At 31.9% G+C, this 23,034-nt stretch overlaps 1 protein-coding gene across 2 annotated transcripts; it reads right to left on the bottom strand.

The window, feature by feature from the left end:
• Positions 1-1,370: 1,370 nt before the first annotated feature.
• On the bottom strand, positions 1,371-21,285 carry LOC100647827 (fibrillin-1). Of its 2 annotated transcripts, XM_003402183.4 has the most exons (19): positions 20,845-21,285; positions 17,554-17,859; positions 16,874-17,134; positions 16,150-16,297; positions 15,675-15,889; positions 14,970-15,122; positions 10,059-10,211; positions 9,784-9,921; positions 8,981-9,239; positions 8,705-8,877; positions 8,175-8,503; positions 7,341-7,921; positions 6,896-6,990; positions 5,645-5,982; positions 4,643-5,121; positions 4,303-4,504; positions 3,698-3,950; positions 3,249-3,378; positions 1,371-2,761 (listed from the first exon to the last, which is right to left on the bottom strand). In XM_003402183.4, the coding sequence occupies exons 1-19, from the start codon at positions 20,924-20,926 to the stop codon at positions 2,356-2,358; spliced, it is 4,701 nt and encodes a 1,566-aa protein (XP_003402231.2). In that variant the 5' UTR covers positions 20,927-21,285; the 3' UTR covers positions 1,371-2,355. The 2 variants fall into 2 exon arrangements, with proteins under 2 accessions (XP_003402231.2, XP_048265733.1); XM_048409776.1 differs by lacking the exon at positions 14,970-15,122 and having other exon boundaries at positions 20,845-21,283.
• Positions 21,286-23,034: the final 1,749 nt, after the last annotated feature.

Genomic DNA, 23,034 nt, shown 5'->3' with positions numbered 1-23,034 from the left:
GGCTTTTGGTAGTTTCAGTGCTATATAAATTAAAAATTTGTTTAATGTTAAATTTTCAAAATATAAACGTTGTGCCAAATTTTTTATCTTTCTCGTGGACGAAATTGTTATCTTAAAAACGATTAATTTTTAATGTCAAAAGTTATTGGAAAAAGTGGGCTTGACTAATAATTTAAGCAATATGCAACGTATATTAATAAATTGAATTTAGCTGATATTATGATTAAATTATATGTATATTTTGTAATGTTTGACATAAAGTAAATTTTCATTTATAAAGTAGTTTCCATGTTTCAAATATTGATACGTCTTTTATGTTTTAATTGCATTGCTATTAAAGTAGTCTGTTAATATGGCTAAAAATTGATTTAAAACTTGAAATTGTTCGCACCTGCTTAATTAAGAGATCTAAAGATCTTTAGTAATCCTAGTCATGCCGATTTTCACGCGGTTTTTCGATAGGATAAGAGTATAAAAGTGAAGAGGATAGGTGAAAATACATTGTCATCCACACGTTTATGCCACAGCGACGTATTCTTGCTGCATGCAGGCTGTTATAATTAGATTTATTATAATTATTAGTAGTACTGGCAGTAGTAATATGTTACTACTAACTCACGTATATACCTACCATTATACTATATATAATATTATGCTATTATATATACATATATTACCACTATACACGCACGTTTATATACACACATACACATATGTTATAAGTTTTACCATAAGTATACTTGTTAATAGCTATTGATGTACAACTACTATAAAAGCAGTTTAGAATTACTTTATAAAATCTACCATTGGATGCTTTCCTTGAAAGTTGGATACCATCACCTACGCTAGCTTGTTAAAAATATGTATATCAATATTGAATTTTTTTTATGTGCAGAATAGATAGTAGTATGCATTTATGAAACATAGCGATTTAAAATGCTTTTACTGTAAATGAAATGGCAATTGAAATAAAATGTACATGTACGAGCACTTAAGAGAAGATTAATTTTTAGAAAATGTCATTAAGCACGAAGTCACAACTGGAGCTTGTATATTATAAAAATATTATGATGAGTTTAAAGAATGGGAAGCATCTATTATCTATTGACATAGGAACTCGTTAATACGGATCTCACGTATAATATTATTGCTGATGGAGACTTACGCGTTTATAGGTTATAAGTAGAGTTATATTAATTTAGATTGACACGCAATTATGTATATTCTGTTAGCTATATTTTATTTTTTATTGATATTTTCCACCGCTAACCATGCTGTGGCTGTTTTATTAATAGCAGTGAATGCTAAAGATCTCTAATTCGTTAGCATTAGGTTATACATCTCATAAGGGAAAAAGGAATAATCAAATATTTAGGTGTGCAGCAAAAGAATACACGTATATTTACATGCTCGTATTATATGTAGGTATGCAGAATTTTTTAAATCTAATATGGACGATATAATATGTATATACATATGGTATATGGTATATACCACCATATGTAATTACATATGTACATTATAATAATTGCGTAAATATTTTAGAAATCTTGTTACTTTTGACTTACAATTAGACAACTAGATATAGTGAGTATGATCGATTCTTTTGAAAATTGCTGTATACGTACATAAAGTATGATCACTAGCGATAGATTTATTGTTAAATATAGCGAAAAGAAACGTTTCGTTATTGAAACGTGTTATAAAACTGCGATTTTGATAAGGTACATATTTACAAAGTACAATAACGTGGAGAAAGTTAATTTAGAACGATTAATGTGATTTTATTTCGCTTTCTTACGTGTTCGAACTCACATATACCCTATGTACATATAAATCGATTTATTTACCGAAAATACAATGTAAAATTATTGTTCCATTCGTTATGATTCATTTTACATTTTCTACAGCTATTGTTGCCCGCCTTGGATACTTCTTTTTGCATGTTGGAAATTAAAAGTGAAAAGATACTGAAAATTTCTGTGGAAAGTTGCAATGAAAACACCGTACGGTAGATATAACAAACTAGTAACAAATATATAATATAATTACTTTGTGACAGTTTAAGAATATGAGAAATACTCTTTTTTTTTTAAAGAACGTATTATAAAATGATATTATATTTAAATCTTAGTTACATTTACGAATATAATACCTTGCTTCCTTAAACTTGGGTTAGGAAATTATAATCTAAAATAAGAGTGGAGATATGGAAGTAACTTTAGAATAATTAAAATAAAATATTAGCAATATAATGAAAACTGTACCAAAAAAAATTTGTCAATACAAATATGAATCGAAATACGCGACAATTTGTCGATAATTACGCATTTGCCTTTTTAAATCGAAGCGTTGTTAAAATTCGTATTGAGAAACGAAAATTATAATTTTTGCTACTGCACTTCCGGTAAAGATCGTATTATGATAAACTTCCATACTTAAATCGAGTTCGATTTCCTGGGGGCCTTGTATAGTTCGTGTCATTACCAAAACAACCTGTGCTGGTGCAGGCCTTCTCAATGCGAAACATGATTCTGTGGCGCGTTGCACCCCAGGTGGTGCACGCGCTTCCAGGAATGCCATACTGAATTGTATGGTCGAGCTTGGCAGATGATATCCCTTCATTTTAAATAGTTCTTCCGGTCTGTTAGGTGCAATTGGTAACATGCTCACAAGAGTAATGAAATTGTATGAATAATGCGATGGTTGTCTAAGGCAAGGTGAATCGTTGATATGGCACGGCCACGATTTCACGCATCGGCTGAAATTTTAGTAATCCGTTATATAATTGGTTTACACAAAAGTTACTTAATTATGTTATGTATATATGTATTATATGTTATTATTTTCATAAATTATCTACATGATATGCATATACATACGTATTATATATGCGGCGGATTCGGTAAGTTAAAATTGATTAATAAATTGAAAAAAAGCTAGTAGAATTTAGTAAAAAATATTACATATGTTAAATTATGTTTTCACAATCACATATATTATCGATTTTTAATGTTTTTATGTGTCCTGTATATGGAACTACGTTGCTTACGGAGCAAATCAGTTTGTTTTACTTGACTCATATTCAAAGAAAAGAATACCGTCGTAACAATCACATGTGTCATATTAGTCGTTATTTTTATGTAGAACAATATGACATTGAACGCTAACATATACAGACATATACATATGTATATTACGTAATAAGTAATATAAGGTATCGATATCGTAGAAACCAATGTACTTACTTTTTTCTTTCATGATCACGGTGATATCCCACGGGACAGTTTATTTTATTGCAACGATAACCACCTCTAGTGTTGTGACAAATTTCATCTGCTCCTCTACAGACAGGTCCTGCCTGACACTCGTCAATATCTTGGAGAAGGTAACAAAGAATTAAATTTAAAATAAATTACAAAAATCACGTGTGTTATCAATTTTATCATCAAAGGAAAGTCAAGGACAGACGAAGCAACTTGAGATTCAACTAATGACCCACATTTTCGATGACTAGGTCAAGTACAAATTATAAGTACATAACAACGAGATAATGGAGGTAGAACACGCCTTAATAAACGACCTTGAGAGTTCTCATAGAGCATGCAATACGTTTTACTCGTCGAACCTTTAACAGTTAAGGATGGAAATTTTTACATAATATAATTTAACAATTTGAAGATAACAACAAGCATACCTTCGCAAGTACGGCCGTTAAGTCCGAGTTTGTAACCATCTGGACATTTACAAGCATAACTTCCTGGTGTATTTTCACAAATTCCTACACACAAGTTGTTATTTTTGAACTCTGTACATTCATCGATGTCTGTGCAAGAACGATTATCAGCGTTTAATCTGAATCCGGGTTTACAGGCACATCTGTAATTACCCCACACGTTGAAACACATATGTTGACACAAACCAGGGGTCCTTTGGCACTCGTCAATATCCTAAAATTTTTAGAGATTTCATCATCTTATTAACAATAATTAATAATAAAAATACTTTCCCTAATAAGTAAAGGGATGAATGAATAAAATTACGCTGTTCCTTTATTTTAACAAAAGATACGAATGAATGAAAAAATTCTTTTCTATTATCAACATAAACCAATTATCGTTTTTCAATATATATGATCACATCTTACGAGTAGGTGTCACTTGCTGATTCACTCGCGTATTTAAATCATAATTAATTATAAATAATTATTTTAAGTGATAAAACATAATAGCTAGGAAAGATAAACATGTGAAAAGTGAAATTCTTCCAGCATTGGAAATAAAATTAATGTGAATAACTCACTTGACAATTACCGCCAGCAAAACCACCGATATTTTCAAAACCACTTTCGCAGTTACATCGAAAAGAACCGACTGTATTTTCGCATGTTTGATCCGGAGTACATTCGTGAGTACCATTCGCGCATTCATCTATGTCAACACAATATTGCCCTGATGTTGGATCTAAAGTAAACCCATTACTGCATATTACTTTGAATATACATCTGAAATTTCATTATTAAACAATTATTGGGGAATTGAACTGAAAATTGCAGCGCAGTTTTTACGTTCTAAATTGTATATTACGTATTAAAATAATTTGCTAAATTGTAAAAAATAGATTGACCAACGTATTGATGTACCTATAAGATCCAAGAGTGTTCACACATCGCATTGTTCTGCCACAAATGTTCGGATCTTTCTGACATTCGTCTATATCCACGCATTTTCCTCCAGAACCAATCTCAAATCCACGTAGACAACTATACGTTCCCTTTCCCGGGATAGTTAATGAAGTAGGAGTAACGGCTGTAGATATGGATGTGGATGTGGATGTGGATGTTGATTTACTGGTCGTGGTTGTCATTAGCGTCGTTGGGATATCAATACGAGCCTGTGGTCCCGGCATACGTGGGTTACGATCGCATCGATAAGAGCCAAGTGTGTTCCTGCATTGATAACCCGGTCCGCAGTCGTGTGTACCGAGTAGACACTCGTCGTCGTCTTCGCAAATCTCAGTGGCGGCATTCAGAGTATATCCTGTACCACACGATAGATATCGAGTGCAAGTGTAGCTACCTATAGTATTATCGCACCTTTGACCTTGCAAACAGCTATCTTCCTGTAAGAAAATGTTCACATTTATTGTCACGTTTATTTAAATCTCATTTTTATCGAATTGTTTAATTTGCAATAATCGCAATTGAAAATAACAATTTTTGCTTACTTTTCTCGATTTTTGACAATAATGATTATCTGTAACATTGCCTAAAGAAAAATGATGAACATGCTCCGAAATTTTGCGTCGACTTGTAACATGTGATGAAGTGAGTGAAATGATTATAAAAATTAAAAACACATTGAAAACACTTCTTTAAGAAACATACTGATAGCTTTTTGATACAACTTTCTTAACGCAATATCGAATATAAATTGAAGATATCACTAAGTAATTCTTTTTTATCGTACAAAGAATAAGTTATTCGTATTGAAAGCGAATTTTTATTTATTTTATTTTACTCGTAAAATGCATATGCCGATGTTGAATATAAGTTTTGGTTCTATAATTCTATAAATCTTCCATAAAACTTATAAGCTTCATTGACATTGATGGTTAATACTATCGTCGGAAATATGTATTTTACCTGCGTTTGACATTCGTTAATGTCCACACAGGCTTGAGTTAAATTCTCACGCCTAAAACCAATTCTGCATTCGCACATGTAGCTTCCCATGGTATTAATGCAGTCCTCGTTGCTACTACACGCATCATCTATTTCCTTACATTCGTCGATGTCGACACAACGATTCTTAACGAATTTCGTTCCAGGGATACACTTTTTGTTTGATGGTGCTGGTAAGGCTGTCGTAGGCGGTTTCCTGATTCTCGGCTTCGGAGGTGTTGCGCAACTATAACCACCCGGTTGATTATAGCAAACTTCACCTACGCAAGAGTCCAAACCTTCCGCGCATTCGTCGATATCTATCAAATACGATAATTTATCTCTCATCAATAATTTTTCGAAAGATTCAAAATATTTAACGTTTTTGCAATAAAACTGTCAATGAAGTTGAATAATAATAGTTACTTTTTTATTTGTTTATAATTCTAACACGTCTAATAATAAGCAAGTAGTAAATAATTACTATAACTGTACAAAATATAGTTATCGTTGGACTACTCTGGCATGAAAATAAAGTTTTAATAACAATGATTATTTAAAATAAATTATTTGTAAGTATGTTGCTGTTTATATACGAATCCATGGCAAGTTACATAACGCGATGATTGTTAAAAAATTACTTTTGCTATAATACCTATTAAGTATATTAAATGACCATTATAATACATGCTACATGCTTTCACTTCATGTTTAGTCAAGAAATTTAACAAATTGATGTTAATTATAAGTAAATGAAATGGAATTGATCATTGACGGAATTTTATCGCAATCTTATAACACTTGCACACATCAAACGAGCAATAACAAAACATATCACGAGTTACTATACTATATTATATTACGAAAATAATATGCACATTATAACAAAAATGAGCGTAAACCGTACACTATGCTTCACATGCAATAAGCGAACAAGGATACTGTTTTAAAATATTTCGTAATATATCAAACTTTCGACGTTCAATTCAAAACTTGTCAATTCCCATTCTGAAAAAAGTTATAAATCATTACAAATTAATTTATAAGTTATTCTATTAATTTCATATGTTTAAAAAAAAATTAAAATGAAAATTATGTACAAATTAATTTTTGTTTTATTTAGAGGGAGAGAGAAAGAGAGAGAGAGAGAGAGAGGGGGGATAGAATATTATGGTACTTTAACAACAATTTTAAGTAAATTCAATTCGAAAATTAAAATGTAGTAAAATATACCTGTGCACCTTCTTAGTCGAGGATGATATCTGAAGCCGGAAGGACAAGCAGGTTTCTGACGTTGACGCTGCTCAAACGATGTAGGTCTTTCACATCTAAACACATTACGATACGGATACGATTTATTAATTTTATAGAATTATTTAACCACATTATGTGCTTAAATAAATTCCTCGATTACATAATGGTCATATTATATAATAAAATCATGTAAATAAAAAAGAAAATTCGCTAAAAATTTTAAAGCACTTCGCAAGATCGTGCGCATTTGTATACGTTTGTTAATAGATACATATTATTCACAAAAATTATTTAATTTCTATGAACTAAAAAGCTAGAAAATAACGGTGACTATGTTGTAGATTGAAATACATCTTAATTTCTTTTTTTCCTGATGTAATGCTGTAAAACTTAAAATTCAAAATATTAAGTTAATAATGTAGACCTGTAAGTTCCAGGTAGATTGAAGCATTTTTCAAAAAGTCTAGTATCACATTTGTATTGGCCACGAACGCATTCGTCGATATCTTCGCATCGTTTAGTAGTTAAGGAGTATTGATAACCCGATGGACAAGACGGTAATCTAGTCAAACATTCGAAGCTGCCGTTTTTATTGACACAATACTCGTGTAATTCTAATCGACAAGTGTGCAGATTTTCCAAGCACTCGTCGATATCGACACAGCTACCATTGAAAGATCGATTGTAACCGCTGCTGCAAGGCGGAATTAACTCGCACAAAAAGGAACCGTTTGTGTTAACGCATTTATGAGTGCCCTGTGGACAATCGTGTCTGCCTAAAAGACACTCGTCGACATCTTGACAACCCTTTGTCGCTGTATTAAAATACCAGCCAGTGGTACATAGTGGCAAACACATAAAACTGCCTGGGCTATTATGACATTGCTCGTAGTCTCGACAACTCAGACTCGTTGCGCACTCATCGATGTCCACACATTCTCCGCTTTTTATATCTCTAGCATATCCGAGTTTACACGGTTCCGAAAGTACGTGAGCATCCATATTCTACAAAATAAATTACACGGATATTTTTTAAGAGTTTAGATCATTTATAACTGTAAAAGGAAAACGCCATTAGTTATCCAGAAAATTTAAAGTGTGCAATAGCTTTGTGACAAAGACTAAAGAAGAAAATACAAAGATGTAAACGAATATACATACATAATATGTTTAAATTTAATGTAAAATAAATTTTGAATTTATAATAAAATAGAGGAACAACATATTTATTTATTTTATTTTATATATTAATCAATACCTGCATTATATGGTTCTTCTTAATATCTAATAGCCTGTTAATTGTTGTTGAACTTGTTGCTCTTGTTGTTGTTGTTGTTGTTGTTGTAAATGCTTCACAGATATAAGAACCGTTCGTATTAACACAAAAGTGAGTCGATACATTACAAGAATGTAATCCAAGTGCACACTCGTTTATATCTTGACAAGATTCTTTACTCGAGTAATAACTATTGTTATATAATTGAAAACCAGACGGACATACTGGAGAACATCTATATCCACCTTTGAAATTTATGCATTGTTCAGCGATTCCACAATTTGATAAACCATTGCTACATTCATCGATATCTGCCGAAAGAAGAATTTATAACAAAGTTAAAAACAATCGATTAAGTTTATTAATATAATATAACATGATATAATGTGATATAATATATATAATAGAGATAACATCAAGTTTTTGTCGAACGGAACGTTAATTATTTTAATGAAAATGGTCACATGAAAAAAATACATAAGTAAATAAACAAAATTTGAATACTCTTATACCGATACAATCTAGACTTCGTTGATCAAATATGAAACCTCTCTCGCAATTCCTTGTTTCATTAACAATCGGAAAGATTGAACTTAGTAATTTATGTCCCCTTTTATACGAATAAGCATGAATATCTTCAACCTTTCCACGTAAATTCGCATCTTGGTGACTTAATGGTTCGCATCTAATTAATTGAAATGTAATAAAAATATGTACGCATATCGATGATTAATATTATTAATTGTTGCATAAAATTGTTATGTGAAACGATCTCTTAGAAAACGTACCTATAACTACCTATGTCATTAACACATTGTTCTGTATTTTCACACGAATGCAATTGTTCTTTACATTCGTCCACATCGATACATGCTTCCCTGGAATCATTTATCGGCTTATATCCCGCAGGACAAATCAATGACTTATCATTTGAAAACGGATATTCAGAATGATTCAGAGACAAGCATTCGTAACCACCTACCATATTTTTGCAGGTGGTATTTGAACTTGGACAAGGATTATTCGAGCCAGAGCATTCATCCACATCTACGAATGTAATACATAAATATAAACAGAATAAATAAAAGGGTGCAATAGTTCATAATAAAAATTATATTTCAGTAGTAATCTTTAACAGAATCAATACGTTTTAATTTTTCGATTAAAATTCAAAAAATTGTATGGAATGGTTGTTTCATGTTAGAAATAACGCATCGATTTGGAAAGAGGATTAAGAAGATAAAGAAAATTGTCTAAATAAAGAAATGATAAATTATTAAACAGGTGTATAAATTCTTACTCACATGCAAGTAAGATACATGCTGAATCAACGTAAATTCACATAATAGCGTTTGAGGTAAAATATTTTCAAACATTCAATTAATTAGTATTAGGATATAAAAAAAAGTTTATGCATGCACATATCTCATATTTATAGAAGAGCATAAAAATATCGAAGTAGAAACTTCCTGTTGATGTAATAAACAGCCTATCATTAGAAATATCAAACAAGTAAAACATATTCGATTGAATATTCGATTCGATTGAAATAATCACATTAATAAATCATAGAATGCTTGAAAATAATTACCTATGCAGGTACCCAAATTAACACTGTAAGTAAATCCTTCATCACATTTTACATCACATTCGTAAGCACCATCGATATTACGACATTCTTCTGTACCTTCCAAACAGCTATGAATGCCTTCTACACATTCATTCACATCTATAAAAGGAAACAAGAGTAGATTGATATCTTTCTTTTTTATTACAAAGAAATCACAAAAAGTGTGTATCATTATGATAAGTTTCACCCTTACGTTTTCACCTTTAAGTTAACATTTTAAATTATACAATAAATACCTTCGCATTGCTGTGACAATTTATTGAATTTAAATCCAGCGGGACAAGATTTTATTCCCTTCATTTCTAGACAGCTAAAACTGCCTTGGGTGTTAACACAAAAATTTTTCTTTCCGGAGCATGGTTTCAATAATACAAGACACTCGTCGATATCTGAAAAAAAAACATTGAAATTTGATAATATACGTCCACAAAATAGTATTTTATATAAAATATCAATTTACAAATGCTAACATAGATATAACATGTTCTTGCCGTAATAAAAAATTGCAAAGATAATCTAAATTCTCATTGATCTAATGTAACTCAAATTTGTTAAAGTTGATTAATATTGTTACAGATGAATAACATCCGGCCTCCACTTGCATTATTTCAATTCTACGAAACGGAAACAAAGGTGTCCTTATCAAAAATTTCTTTTTATCTAAATTTTATCAGAATTTTATCTAAACAATGAGGCACAGCCGCGATTATACTAGGATATCAGTTCTGATAAACATCTGGTGGCTACCGTTCTCGGAAATCTATACATTTTCCATATTCATACTATAAACTCCTTGAACCACCTTGGCCACGTAGAGTTTCGAGATTTTCACAGTATATGTATCAGGAGGCGAAAAATTGTGCTCCTTGGACAGAAAGTGTCATCGTGTTGCTTCGCAATACGTTCGTTAAGAGCTAGTATAGTGGAATCGGGTTAAAGTTCTCTTTCGATCAACGTTAATCCTTGGGGATCCGTGAGACGGTCTAAATACTCTACTTCTGTGCGGTATTTCTGCAAGCTATCCTTAATCTTCGCTCATTTATTTGCGACATATCCACTTGTAACGTAACAATCTCTTGAATGCAATACATATACCTGTGTTATATAAATTAATGCATAAAATAATGTAACCGAATTATTTAAACCTTAACATTCAAGCCCACAATCCTGTATAGCGTACAATGTACAACATAGTGAAACGTACTTCCATTTTACTAATCAAAGTTACACGAAGCCTTACTAACATTTTCTCCGACTCCCTGATTTTCCATCGGGTTCGTTCACACGTCTCAATACAGAATAAATTTTTCCAAGCCAGTGGCTCCTCGATCTCCCATCGGATTCGTCAATGAAAACTAAACCTCTCTCGTGACTCCCTGATCTCACATCTGATTCGTTTGCACTTTCTTCAATTTTCTAACACCACCTCGGCTTTGATTTCGCATCGAATTCGTCTGCAACCTCTTTGCCATTAACTCCCCGATTTCGCATTGGACTCGTTCATAAAATTGACTGACTTAGCGTCAGGTTCGTCCTCGTAAATGATAATCCTGGCGGCTACCTGAACTCGCATCAGCTCCGTCCGTACACGTATTACACTGCCACGGTATTCCCACGAAATACCTTCGCATTGCTCGAAACTCGTAATAATATAATAAAAAGTAAATTATAACTGCAAAACATTAATTGAAAAATGAAAAATCGATAAAATAGATAAAAATTAAATTCTTCAATGTACTGTTATGCACAGTTCGGAAAGATTAGGGAGCCAAAAATGCAGAAACACTTCATATCAGCATCGGCACTTGGGCACATCTTTAACCTCATTTCAAAGCATTGCGTTAAGTAGCATTCTGTAAGGCTAGCAGAACTTCGCTTCTGATGTCAGCCGCTGTTTCGAAACACATACCAAACAGGGATATAAAAACTATCGAGTGATCGCCGGAAAGAGTTCATTCATACATCGTCAAACATCATGTAATTCATATTCATCAAATATAATAGAGTATACAACTTGTATATTGTTTGTCAAGGACCGAGTTTGTTAAGAATATACATCTAAAAACCCAAAACCTTTGCCTTCCTAAACCTGAACGGTATCCGGAAGTCGAACAATTTTTCTAGGAAATTTTATCGATTCCTTGCGAGAAATTTTCACATTCTTCGACTCTAACTCAGTTAGGAAGCTGCGCCATAACAGTACCTATGACATTTGGTAATTGTTTTACAGCAATAAAATGCTTGATCCTCGAATGTTTCAAGTACTTTAAATATAAAATAAATTAAATAAATTTTAAAAGAAAATCTACATACATACATACATACATACATACTTACTGTAGATTGCCAGCTACAAAAAACTTTAAAAAAGGATAATATCTTCTTACAAACAATTTATAGAGCATTTACTTCTATAATTACCGTCACTAGTAACTGCATAAATACGATTAAGATCCGATATAGACGGAAGACTTCTTTGTATATGTATAGAATATCATACTTCATTTATTAATATTACCATAGTAAAATAAATAAAAAAGAATTCGTTATGTAAAAGAACGCTAGGAATAATAACTTATGACTTGTATTAGTAGTATTAAAGCTAAAATCAATGATACTTATTAAAGCAACTTCAAGCACATTTCTATGTATAGAAAATTTTACCATGTACTTTATAAATCTGAGAAGTACATTATCTTCGCGTACATTACCTTATTAAAACATAAAAAAACATACACACTCATATACAGAAATCACTTATATACGTGAAATATATCCTTTGTAATTCTGAATAGGTTAAATAATATACTTATGTATGCATATATATGCATACATACATTATATATATGTCGGAGATGGAAGGACACCGGAGCCTTCCCTTTGGAACTTTGGGGAAACTCTTTAATACTGTAATCTAGATTCTACCATAGCCGTAATTAAGCAACTGTCGTCATTCAACCCGATTGTATTTGTTCGAGATTTATGATAATGAGCTTGGGCTCGAGGCGACAACCAGTCGCCGAACATAGCCGCGGTCAAGGGATGAACGCTTTGTCCAACAAAGGCATGGACTAATTGTATAGCTCTCCTTAAAAGAAATAGTTGTAGCGGCACGCGACAGTAAACATTCCAACGGTTTCTGTCCCGTGACTCGTCACACGCAGACCCTATCCTACGGGTAAGATGATTACCAGATGTCGACGCATCTCCACAGTACACGTTCAGCTAGCCGAAGGACCCGTTATAAATCTTAAGTTTTAGTTATAAAAAATCCTTCAAACAGACAGTCTTTGTCCCAAATACGGGAAGATAGGAGAAATCTATTTTTCCCACAAAAGACGCTTCCCGCTAGCAACTTTCCCTCAAGGGCGGCTAGCATCCTTCTCTAACCACCACCATGGAAATTGACCAATTAACAGTAACGTCAACTTCCCTCACCCTCTGAACGAAGACTTTTCTCCACGAATCTGATGACCTCGTGCCCTTAGACACACCCATCATAGTTTTCCTTGACAGCGTCACCGTGACGGAGAGACACTCTCTCGTACGATCTCATCAACGATTGAAGTATCGTTCTTACACGCAGCGATTACTCCACGTTCTAAGATTGAGTGCAACTTAGACGTTGACGAAGAGTAAGGTTCGCTATCCCGTTGACCGCGGATTCGTTATCGAACCTAAGACCATTGTCATTAGTGTTACGAGTGCCTAATCGTCGCAGTTAATTGTCAAATCTGTTATATCCATACTTGTGTTAATAAACTCTGTCATTCATTGTACCATAACGATGGCTAATTCCAGTAGAGATTCGTCAAACGCCCACAACCCCAATCCTAACGCCGACCCGACATCAGAAGTGGGATCAGGGCCGCTTATAACAGTGGTGGAACAGCTTGCGGCCATCGTGCGCTAGTTGACTCAGCCGCGAGAGCAAAGATCGAGTGCGGAACCCGAAAAATTATCGCTACCGCGTTTTAACCCTGAAATCGCGGGCGCCGAACCGGCTGCGTGGTGCGCGATGGTTAGTGTGATTATGGAAAAAAGGCTTCTACAAGACGACGAGTTATATCTTACTATAAGTCGTACTCTAGAGGGTACTGCAGCATAGTGGCTTACGCAAGTACCGGTCAGCGCTCTTACTTGGACAAAATTTACGAAACCCTTTCTTGCGCGTTATGGTGGCATGGAGGCGCTAATTAGGGTACTCAATGAACCACCACTGAAATACGAATCCACGGGGGCTTTCGGTAACCGCCTCCACTCCCTCCTGTCAGCGAGATGGGAAAATCTGACCAACGTCGAACAAATTAACGCCATCGTCCTCTTTCGACTGATCTCACACGACTCGCGTATCGAACGGATAACACTCACGAATGATATCCAGACCCGGGATCAATTCCATAAGGAAATGAGAGCTTTCTCTTGCGCGCGGAAGAGGCTGGCACCTTTGTCAAATAATGCATCGGCGGACCCTGAAGCTAAACGAGGCAGGCCATCAGATTCCCAGATTAAGTGCTACCGCTGTGGTACTTACGGACATAGAAGAACGGAGTGTCACAAGAGAATAAAAACGGGGAAGAAGCGGAATATATGAAACCCAAAGTTCCAAAGGGAAGGCTCCGGTGTCCTTCCATCTCCGACATATATATACATATATACAGGGTGTTCCACACAACTGGAACAGGCCGAATCTCCTAAACGGTTAGGGATAGAAGAAGATGTCATAAGTGGGAAGTGAAATAGTAACAGGCGGTGCATAATATATGACTAATTTTATGCACCTTTGTGCATCAGCGCATCAGAAAAATGCAACTGCACTTTTTTAAAGTGGAAACCTATATTTTTGAACTGCAATCGATGCAGTTCCTTGTGCTCTACATAAAAGTACTAACATACTTATGTCTTAAACTTATTCATTAGGAAGTTATCGAAGCTAAAAGTTCTCTGAATTATTTCAACCTTGTAATGGAACATAACGTAGATACTCTGGAACACTTGCCGAGAGACTATATATATAAATTATTTATACGTATATATCCAATCCAAAAGATTTAGATATGTAAATTAGATATATTGAAAATAGATATTATAAAATAAATAATTGAAAATGTGCTCTTAAACAATTAAAAAATTAAATAGATTCAAACCTGTACAAAAACCTGTAGCGGCTTCCCACTGGTATCCAGGAGGACAAGTATCCTCTTCGTATCCAAGTTTATGTTTGGACGTGCACGTGTAAGATCCTATATTATTCTCGCAGTGACCAGGACATGCTCCTTTTTCTATACACTCGTTCACGTCTAAGCGGTGGGACACACAATGCCAACAAAAGTAAGCAAGGACACAAGCAAAATTGCAGTGCATCATTACAAAAAAAAAAATAAAGCTCATATCATTAAGCAAACATAAAATATGCTTGAAAGTGAATTTAGAACTCATAAAACATTAAGAACTTAATGTCAAAGGATATAAAATGAATTATTACTTACTACAAATTAATTAGATATTCAAATTTAACTTCGAAGAATGTATTACCATATATATATTATATGTATTACATTTATTTACATTGTAATACATATTATATGTATTATATGTATGCACATACAATATATATATATATATATTTATTTATTTATAACTTAACTTATAATATATATATATATTATTAAATAATATAAATTAACTTATATATATATTTATAATATATATACTTATAATATATATATATATATTATAAATTAATTCATAAAAATAATTCATTGTTAATATGGTTATTTTTAGTTCTCTTTATTGACATTTAAGAAATATTAATAATAATAGTTTAATTTAAATATCTCTCTAATACTCACCGTCACACACTTGATTCGTAGCATTGTAACGATAACCAGTGGGACAAAGAGATGAAAACTCGTTATCATCCTCAGGAATTGTACTTTTGTTTTCCGATGATTTAGGTAAACAAGAACGTTTATCCTTCGCCAGTACGTAATCGGGATTGCAGCTACATGTAACTGCAACTCCATTGTCCGTGCAGAGTTGTTCACATGGATTGCTCGATTTGCATCTAGATCATATACGATTGCACAATGACATAATATAATCGAACAACAAAAATATGTTGTTTTTTTGTAAAATATTCGATAAATGAATTAATAGTAAATTAAATTAAGTAGTAAATAGAATAGTAAATTAATTTTATAAATTCAGTAGATATATATAATAATTTTAACGCTGAATATTTATCAAAATGAACAATATTATAAAATTTGCAGAAGTAAAATATAATATATGTATATTTATAAATATCTTATAAAGCTTTTATACCTGTCAGTAGGTAAGTCTTGACTACAAGTTTTTCCATCTTCTAATAGAGTAAAGCCTTCGTAACATTTGCAATAATAAGATCCTGGAGTAGGGACACAAATGTCAGAACACAATAATCCCTTCATAAGTTGACAGATGTCATCTAATGCTGTAAATTAATATTATGACGTTGAATTTCTGTTATGATCGTTGTTATATTAATTTTAAATTGACTGGCAAGTAATGTCGAATTTTTTATTTATTTCTCAATCACATATTATTCGTGACTTCATCTAATTGTTTTCCTATGCCGCAAAGATTTAAATATATCTTTCTAAGTGAATCGTTGATTTATCTTCGAGATTGTAATTTTAAAACATTTCCACGTATGAATACTTGATACTAATTTTTAATCACACAACAGTTTTCTTGTTACTTCCTTAAAATACTTTTAAAAGATACGGTTATAATAAATTTCTCCGCCGCAAGTGACAGCAAAAACAGCAAAACTCTTTTTGTGATACAATCACTCGAGGAACTCTCAATGTAAGGTAATAAAAAATTACCTTGTAAACAAATAAAATATGGACACAGAAGACAAGATATTTTGGGATAGAGATCTTCAGCAGTATTTTTCAATCATTTTAATGATTGATAATGGACTTTCATAATGTAGTAACTAAATATAAAAAAAAACATGATCGATTTTGGAGTTTATAGGACTTTATTGAATATTTCTACTTACGAGGCGTAGGTAACGATGGGGAAGAAGACGTCGAAGCCAATGTTTCGGTAGATAATGAAGAAGTTGATGTTGATGGAGATGAAGTTGATTCAGTATCGGTAGTCTCACTGAACGACGTTGCCTTTGTAAGATCTGTGGTAGAAGTTGATGTTGTACTCGGTGACGCTTCGTAACAACATTCCAAAAATGCAGGATCCCATGGATTCCCAAATGTAAATTTCTTAAAAGCGCATCCTTGTCCCATAGATCCAGTTAAAATACCTTTGAAGGAATTTCAAAATTAACGAAGAATAATTAATAAAGAAAAAGAATGGCAGAATTAAAAAACACTGGTTCTAATGTGGATTATTAAATTATAATTTTGACACCGTTATTTAAATTATTAAATTTTTTTCTATTAATTGTGTGGTACTGTTTCAATATGGATCGATATACCTAAAGAAAATGATTATTAGATCTAATAACGATATGATCAAAATAAATATGTAGTCAATAATAATCGCGCATCTCAAGATATGAAATATTAAAATTGAGAAAAAATAAAATCATAGTTAAGAAAATACTTTTTTCTTTACTAAAAATTTTTGCTATTATTATTCGTAATATACTTCCTATATAAAGAAATAAATAAAAAATAAAGAGACATAAATACCAAAAAATTATATGAATATGTAAATTACCCAGTTTACAAGCTTCGCAACAGTCACGGTGATAATCACCCGGCCCTGAACGTTTACTTTTGGTATCAGAAACACACGCTAAACCAGCATGCGCATCTAATTTTCCTTTCTTGCATTGTTCCTCGTGATATGCTCTCACGCAACAGATGTCCACAGCCTCTAAGCAAAGACCTTGTTCGACTGTCGGCACTCCAGACACCGGCCCTGTGAACTTTTCACACCTTAGGCCTTCCAAAGCCCACGAAGTACCGAGTCCACAGCATTTTTCAAATTCTGCTTCCATCCTAGCTTCGCTGAACAACGCCTCTATTACACAAACAAAATATACTTCTCTTAACAAATCTCTCTAATAACAATTATATCGGTCTTTATAATTCTTTCTTCTTCATAACTTGAACCTTTTTTTCTCATTTTCCTTGAGAATATAAATTACTTCACCAAATGTTTACGTTATATTATATTATAACAACTGTTTCCGTCGTTAAAACAATTAAGGCATCAGAAATCTTAATACTTGTAATCTCAAACATTTAATAAATTTTACCTGAAACAACTGAAAATCGGTTTGTCTATTCTTAATTTTATAAAATGCTTAGTGTTAAATATCAAATTATTCCATCGATTTTTATATTTTTAATAGTTAATCTCCCTTTTATTGTTCCCGCTTCGATCATCATTTTTAAAACCATTATGAATGGAAATAAGTGTAAAGTATAAAAAATAATTATTTTTGACGATAAACTTATAACGTAAAATTATATCTTATTTGCCTATCGTTTTCACAAACTCTCGACAGAATTTAAGTCTATTGTGAAATCGTAAAATCCTTTCTGACGCTGCCACATGTACAGCGATAAGAAGAACAATTGTAGATAGACAACTATTTCTTACCAGTCTTTGTTATTTAATTTTTACTCGTAATTCGTTTCGTAAGATATATTACATTTAGTATATTATGCAAAAAATATACCAACTGATGACATTCCACATTTATTCGTATATACATATGTATAAGTTTTATTTAAAACTTATAACCTACTAATTTAATTTTATACTAAACTAAACAAAAGCTAACCAGGATTCAATTTCATCTATGTGCTTATCATATTCATACAACAACACTTTTATTTTTAAATAAAAGATTTTAAATGTAGATCTTAAATGATTGGATTGAATAATATGGCATGCTTGATATACTCGTAAATATGTATAATGTAATATAGAGTACTCTCTATTTAACTCTATTGTATCTTTAAACGAATTCAATCACATGAGTCATACGAATTAAGTTTTTCAGATATAATACATGAAATAGGCGAAATAAACATATTGTTAAATGTTTTCTAAAACGTTGCATTATCATTATACTATTAATAAAGAATTAACAATATAATCCTAATAAACATATTGCTACTAGTTTATTACGATTATAGTTCGAATTTGCTGTCATTAGTACATATTACAGTGACATCACAATTGCACAATTCTAATAAATTTTCTAATATTGAAAATTTCTTAACATTTTCAGTGCATTTAATTATCAACTTTCTAAACGTTATACTGTACATATGTATACGAACATCTGACTTTATACGAAATTTCTTTAATATTAAAATGCGCTGTGAATTTTAACATTTGATATTAGAAAATATCAAAAAATACAAAATAAATACAAGGAAATATTAATTTATCGTTCATTCCTTCGTTCAAAGTAATTAATATTGTTGTAGTATTATATTCCTTATCTTTTTATAAAGAGAGATATACTTACATTATTTTCGCTTGGATATATTTTTATGTGCTATGCATTACTATACAGTAGTAAAAGCAATTCTTGTTGCAGCGTTTAGCTAGAAGTCTCTATAAATCAATGAAGACCATACATACTGAGTAATAACAAAACCATAATTTGTTTAATGATAAGAATGGAACTAGTGCATACGTATGTTTCCTTGTTATTTCATTGGAAAACTACGCAACCCTTCCTGACTGTCACATCTCTGCGATTTTTTTTTTTTTTTATTATTATTTAATTTGCACTTTACAATTTGTCCAGTTAGATATTCGGCAAATTTTTCTAGCTTAGCGATATTTGATACTAACTACATAGTTATATAAATTCCGAATTCAATCCAGAAAAAAATTCTTATCTTTATTTAAACGTTTTAGAGTTATTTATATGGATAATATTTATTTCAAATAGGACAAAATATGTTTGAAAAATAATTATGTTCCATTAACAAATTAAGAACACTCATCTTTCATTTATAAATATGATAGATTCTAAGCTATGCAAGTAGTTACTATTCGTTTATTATTTACTCTCGGTCCCGGAACTACGTGTCTCTCTACTCTTAAGTATTCATTCTATTTAATTTCTCTATCCTTTCTCATCGTTAATACTACCATGAACATCTCTAAACTGTAAATTATCCATCCTAAAAATCTACCGAACGTTACTTTACGCATGTCAACTTCATATCAATTCACTTATCAATTCTAAGAAAGCGATCTCTCTAACGCGTATTCAGTTTGTCATCTCTCTACGAATAAGGAATCTAATATTTAAATAAATAGAATTTAATTAATTTCCTTTCCCATAATAGACAATTAGCTGGATTAAAACATACTTATTAGGCATATTAAATAACTCAAAGATTAATATTCTTCAAGATTAAGATATTGTTTTAATCAGAATATCAGGCTGAACATTTTGATGTACATACATCATAGTCATGACCCATTTTATCTCATTATGTGTTTATCATAGCCATCTAGTAAAATTGGAAGATTTGTCTTTATTCTCCGTTATCGATGAAAGAAACCGTGTTGCACGAAATTTCTTTCCTTTTTATAAAATTGATAAAATAAATAGGAAATACATCTGTCTGAATGATAAACAAGAAATCCTCTAAGTTCTTCGTTTCTTCCTTTCTAGCTACAAATCATTAAAAGTATCGTTAAAAACATGATTCGAAGGAAAAATGTATGATTAATAGATTTAGATTATCTAATCGTTTACTTTTTTAACAACTAGGTACATTCTCCTCGTCATATTAAATAAAATGGAAACCACATAGCAGATAGAAGAAAATGCATTGTTTATGCTAGTAGTAAATGGAGCGAAAAAAAGATCTAAGTCTAGATAAAAAATTTACATTTGAATGCAGGCTCTACGCTGCAGATTATCTCGAGATTTATCATCCAAAAACAAATCAATAATTAATACAATAAAATCGATTTTAGGAATAAAAACTCATTTTCCAATAAAATTCTTAACATGAAAGATACCTCGCTTTTGTAGAGAAAATTGCTCCAACCGAATGACCAGAAGTAGAAAGAAAATCGCACATAGATCGACGAATCGGATCATCTTCTTAAAATTCCCATAAAACGAACTGGTTTCCGCGTACAAATATCACAATCTTTCAAACTGTCACGATCTTTTTCTTAATTTATCTGTTTGTCGTTGCCAGTTTGAGTTTGAGTCGGAATCGTTGACTTGAAAGTGAAATATCGTTCTTCTGTATTGTCGGATGCGTTCCGAGCAAACGCTCGACATGCATTAAAGCGTTCAGTTTGCCGGTAGCACGGTTTTCTCCTCTGCACCTTTCTATGTGCATCTCATTTCTTGAATTGTCCCACTCTATCTTACCATACGATTCCTTTTCCCGTCTGCACTCTGTCCCTGTTTCGTGTGCGCGCGCATAAATATCAGGCTGATTTCGTCGGTAGTAACGGCGCCGATTGAGAACTTGCTCAAAACTTCGCCCTAACAAGATCCTTCGATCGTTTCCTCTTTTATTTCTTTTCTTATCCTTATATATCTTCACCTAAGTTGTCCCACTCGTGATAAATAATTTTAACTCTTTTTAACATTATGTAATTTGGAAATACCATGTTTATCTATTATTTCGTTATTATATCGTTATACGAATATGTGTACATGTATATATATATATTTTTTAATACACTGTTACAGTGAATTTAAACTCGAAAAATTTGTTGACAATTACTAATTTTTAGGTTTCTCTGGATCTGAAAATGACAAGGGAACTAGGTTATTAATAAACAAAATTCTCATTATATAGTTCTAACAGTATGAAAACCGAAATTCTTGGATTTTATTAACTTTAACTGAATTGTTACTTTGCATTTAAATATGCATAATATACGCCTCTATACATATTAATAATGTATGTACAAGAACTTTAGTTCCATTGCTACAACGTAATACATATGTGTGCCTTTTTTTCAAAAGAAAATGCCCCTCCGTAAGTTTCAAGAGTGTGTTGATCATCATCATAGTACTAGTGACTTCTTCGCGGCATGTGTTCCCGGTTCGATGTCAGCATCAGAGATCCTTTTTTTGTCGGTATTTCATGAACAGTAGACGCTTTGTTGATCTCGCAAATTTCCGTACCACTCTCTTGCCGGCCATCCGTGTCGTCCTTCGTTCTCTTTGGAATACATATCTTCAAATGTTTTATCTCTATATATTTCTGTGTATCGATTGAAAATCGGAACCAGATAGCCAATATTAGTACCAATTTCCATCGAAAGTCAGTCTTACGAAATCATGTTATTTTTTTTATTCTATTTCTTTATCTACTTATCTATTTCTTTATTATTTTACTAATTATTTAAAAAGGTCTGTTATAAAAGAATCTATTAATTCTTATATAAATTAATTCTTTTCTTAATTTTTTTTGTAGTATAAGTAGTAGTTAAAACGTTTAAATACTTAAACAATATATAGTTATAAAAACTTTGTTGCTTGTATATTTTACTGTTCGGATGCCTGTTAAGCATTCGAATCCAAGACAATTCATATATGTAACGCGTTGTGTGGCGCGTTATCATTATATCATCACATAACTTTCAATTAACTTAAATATATTGGGTAAAAGTACAAGAAAACTATTCGTGACGATTAAGTACAAGTTAAGTATAGAACGTAACACGCGCAGTGTATACGTAAAAGTTTTCTAAACTTACTCTATTACATTTATGTAATTAAATTTTCAAATACGTATTATATGTATTGAAGGAAACTATTATTGTAAGAATATGTTTTATTGGAACTGATTTTCCCATTAATTCATATATAGAGAGACCAGAAAATAAAAATGCACATAAAATTCATTTTCTCATAGAGCAAACGTAAATAATAAAAACATGATAAGTATATAACAATGTAGTAATATAAATAATAACAATGATAAAAGCATAACTTTGTGGTTGATGCAACGTAAAATAAATACATAAAAAAAGAGAAAGACAATAAAAAAAAAGAAATTATTGCGTTTTTCTGTATACGAATGTCGGTTAATCTCGGTAGCAGACGGAAGTAAAAACGTGCAACAGGAACAAGAATAACAGTCAGTAGGCCGAGAACAGTCATCGAGCTAGCGAGGTTGCGATGACCATGACACGCGCAACTCCATAGCAATCGTCTAACAGTCTAATACCCAGATTACA

This window comes from Bombus terrestris, chromosome 2 (genome assembly GCF_910591885.1).
Source record: "Bombus terrestris chromosome 2, iyBomTerr1.2, whole genome shotgun sequence".
In the NCBI taxonomy this organism is placed as follows: Eukaryota; Metazoa; Arthropoda; class Insecta; order Hymenoptera; family Apidae; genus Bombus; species Bombus terrestris.
This window is presented reverse-complemented; position numbering and strand designations above follow the sequence as displayed.